Genomic DNA, 3,307 nt, shown 5'->3' with positions numbered 1-3,307 from the left:
TAAGCCAGTATTCCTCATAACGATAATTATCTTCAGTGACTGATCAAAAGGGTTCAGTATTTCCTAATGATAAACAGCTAAATACACAAACCCAGCCATACGGGGTGCAAGCCAGCACAACTCTATGCCGGTCCCAAGCCCGGATCAATGGGGAGGGTTGGCGTCAGAAATGGCTGTCGGCCAGTAAAATAAAAGCCAAAACCATGATGAGCCACAACCGAGGAATAGTGAATCATGTCAGGGCGTACCCCGTTATAAGCGATGCACAGAGGCATCGACCGACCTCTGCGATTGTGCAAGGGCAACCGCGCCATGAGCGAGAGCGGCTAAAGAAGGGAGCTCCTGTTGCCCTGAGGGTGGCAACACTGAATGTTGGGACCTTGACAGGTCGAGGAAGAGAGGTGGTGGAGCTGATGAAGATGAAGAGGGTGAGTATACTGTGTGTGCAGGAGGCCAGGTGGAAGGGTAACAAGGTGAAGAAATTAGGAGATGGATACAAACTTTATTATAGTAGTGCAACGGCAGAGGGAAGGAATGGAGTTGGAATAGTGGTGTCGCAGGAAATGAAAGAATATGTGACAGAAGTGGCAAGAGGAGGAGATCGGTTAATAACAGTAAGGTTAATATATGAGGCTTGTATAATAAATGTGGTTAATGCATGTGCACCACAGACAGGATCAACAGATGAAGAAAAGGAAGAGTTCTGGAGAAAGCTAGAAAGTGAGATGGAAAGAATTGCTGTGGAGGAGAGAGTGGTGCTGGGCGCGGATCTGAATGGACAAGTTGGAGCAGATAATGAAGGAACTGAGAGGATACATGGAGGCCATGGGCTTGGAAATGTAAATGCAAAGGGTGAACGGATACTGGATCTGGCCATTTCCTTTGACCTGGCAATTGCTAATACTTTCTTCTGCAAGAGGGAAGAGCATGTCATCACGTATAAGAGTGGAGGAAATTCTACCCAGAGAGACTACCTTATAGAGATAAAAGACTGTAAAGTTATACCAGGTGATCACGTAGCACCACAACACCGGCTGCTAGTGATGACTGTGTGGCTAAAAAGACCAAGAAAAGGAAGGAGGAGGTATGAGAAGAGGATTCGATGGACGGCACTGAAGGAGGAAGCGAAGAGACAAGAGTTCAAGACTATGGTACTAGATAGGGTGAACGTAAATATAGAGGGAGTTCAAGACTGGTGGAAGGAGAATGCAGAAACCGTGAGAGGAGTGGCCAGAGAAGTACTTGGATAAACATCGGGAAAGCGACGTACAACTAGAGAAGAATGGTTGTCAAGAGAAGACGTTAAGAATGCACTAAAAAGGAAAAAGGAAACAAAGAAGCAGTAGGAGCAAAGCAGATCGTGGGAGGACAAGATGGTGTATAGAAGTGCAAAGAAGTTAGCAAGGAGAGCAGTGGCAGTGGCTAAGGCTGAGGCTTGTCGTGATATGTATGAGGAGCTGGAAACACCTGAAGGAGAGAAGAGAATATACAGGATAGCAAGGATTAGGAACAAGTCTACAGAGGATGTAAATCATGTGAAGCAGATGAAGGATGTAAATGGTGTGATGCTAATCGATGAGATGAAGGTACAAGAGAGATGGAGTACTTTGAGGGCCTACTAAATGAGGAGCACCCACGGGATCATCAGGATGATGGAATACCATACCTAGGTCTTACGAGATGTGTAGAGAGAGCAGAAGTGGTGAGAGCGCTTAAAAGAATGTAAAACAACAAGACAACTGGACCAGATGAGGTCCAGGTGGAGGCGTGGAGGGCCCTGGGAGAAGCGGGAGTGGATTTGTTGTGGAATTTAATGTGCAAGATAGAGGAGCAGGAAGAGATACCAGATGAGTGGAGGGAGAGTGTGTGATAGCTTACAAGAGTGTGGGAATTATCGTGGAATAAAACCGCTACCGGGTATCACAAATAATGAAGGTTTGGGAAAGGATACTGGATGAGAGACTGAGGCTGGAGGTGGAGGTGGCCAAAGATCAGTTTGGTTTTATGCCAGGAAGAGGAACAACGAACCCAATATTCATACTGAGACAGATGGTAGAAAAGTATAGAGAAATACAGAGCGAACTACAATGGTATTTATAGATCTAGAGAAGGCCTATGATAGAATACCGCGACAGGAGTTGTGGAGATGTTTGAGAGAGAAAAAAGTACCGGAAAAATATGTAAGACTTGTAAGGGAAATGTACAGTAATGTTAAGACGCGAGTGAGGAGTGAACCAGGCATGACGGACAGTTTTGGAGTGGAGGTGGGGCTGCATCAGGGCTCTGCGCGTGAGCCTCTTCCTTTTCAACATCGTATTCGACATGTTGACAGAGGATGTAAGAGTGGGGACACCGTGTGACATGATGTATGCATGATGAGGTTTTGGTGAGTGAGTCAAAAGAAGGGATAGAGTGCAGGCTGGATGAGTGGAGATTAGCACTGGAGAGTAGAGGAATGAAAATAAGTAGAACAAAGACAGAATGTATGATGTGTACAGAGCAGGTGCATGATAGACGTGAAAGTATTAGGCTGGAAGGTGTGGAGCTGAAGAGGGTGGATGCATTTAAATACCTGGGATCCACCCTATCAGCGGACGGCAGTGGAGATAAGGAAATAATGGGAAGAATCCAAGCAGGATGGAGAAGTTGGAGAGACGTATCAGGAGTATTGTGCGACAGGAGAATGCCAGTGAAATTAAAGGGGAAGGTGTACAAAACTATGGTAAGACCAGCAATGACGTACGGGGCGGAGGCACTACCTGTGAAAAAAGACACGAGAGGAGGATGGAAGCAGCGGAAATGAGGATGTTGCGATGGATGTGTGGCGTGACAAGGGAGGACAGAATCAGCAATGCAAGGATCAGAGGAACAGTGAAGGTGGTGGAGGTTTCGAAGAAGACACAAGAGGCAAGACTTAGATGGTACAGTCATGTCATGAGGAGCGATGAATAAAGTGTCGAGAGGAGAACACTGGATATGGAAGTTCAGGGAAGGTGGAGGAGAGGAAGACCCAAGATAAGGTGGAAAGATTGCATTGTGGAGGATATGAGAAAGAAGGGTCTGGATACCAACATGGCAGGCGATAGAGGCGGGTGGAAGAGGCTCATCAAGAACAGCGACCCCATATAAAGATGGGTAAATAAAGCTGACGAAGATGAGAAACAGCTAAATACACAGTGATCATCGTAGCCAGTATTTGATAAAGGTCGTTATTTAGTTACTGATTACTATCAGTGTTATATGAGGCTCAGCGAAGGAAACTGTGAAATGAAAATTAAGAAAAAAAACTTTTTGTAAAAAATGAACA

General features: G+C 45.6%; 1 protein-coding gene across 1 annotated transcript; it reads left to right on the top strand.

Moving 5' to 3' along the window:
* The first annotated feature begins 206 nt into the window (after positions 1–206).
* LOC145400455 (uncharacterized) lies at positions 207–1,250 on the top strand. Its single transcript, XM_080272971.1, has 2 exons — positions 207–428; positions 672–1,250. The coding sequence occupies exons 1-2, from the start codon at positions 207–209 to the stop codon at positions 1,248–1,250; spliced, it is 801 nt and encodes a 266-aa protein (XP_080129097.1).
* Positions 1,251–3,307: the final 2,057 nt, after the last annotated feature.

Source organism: Coenobita brevimanus, chromosome 6 (assembly GCF_032717465.1).
Source record: "Coenobita brevimanus isolate Jiangsu-jjx chromosome 6, ASM3271746v2, whole genome shotgun sequence".
Classification (NCBI taxonomy): Eukaryota; Metazoa; Arthropoda; class Malacostraca; order Decapoda; family Coenobitidae; genus Coenobita; species Coenobita brevimanus.
The sequence above is the reverse complement of the archived record's forward strand: the minus strand, read 5'-3'. Positions and strand labels throughout refer to the sequence as shown.

What these genes read in the sequence shown, in the direction of transcription:
- LOC145400455 (XM_080272971.1), top strand. Translation starts at nt 207, where the DNA reads ATGAGCCACAACCGAGGAATAGTGAATCATGTCAGGGCGTACCCCGTT. An exon ending in AGCTGATGAAGATGAAGAGG is followed by an intron (nt 429 to 671) that starts GTGAGTATACTG and finishes TGTGCACCACAG; the next exon opens with ACAGGATCAACAGATGAAGA.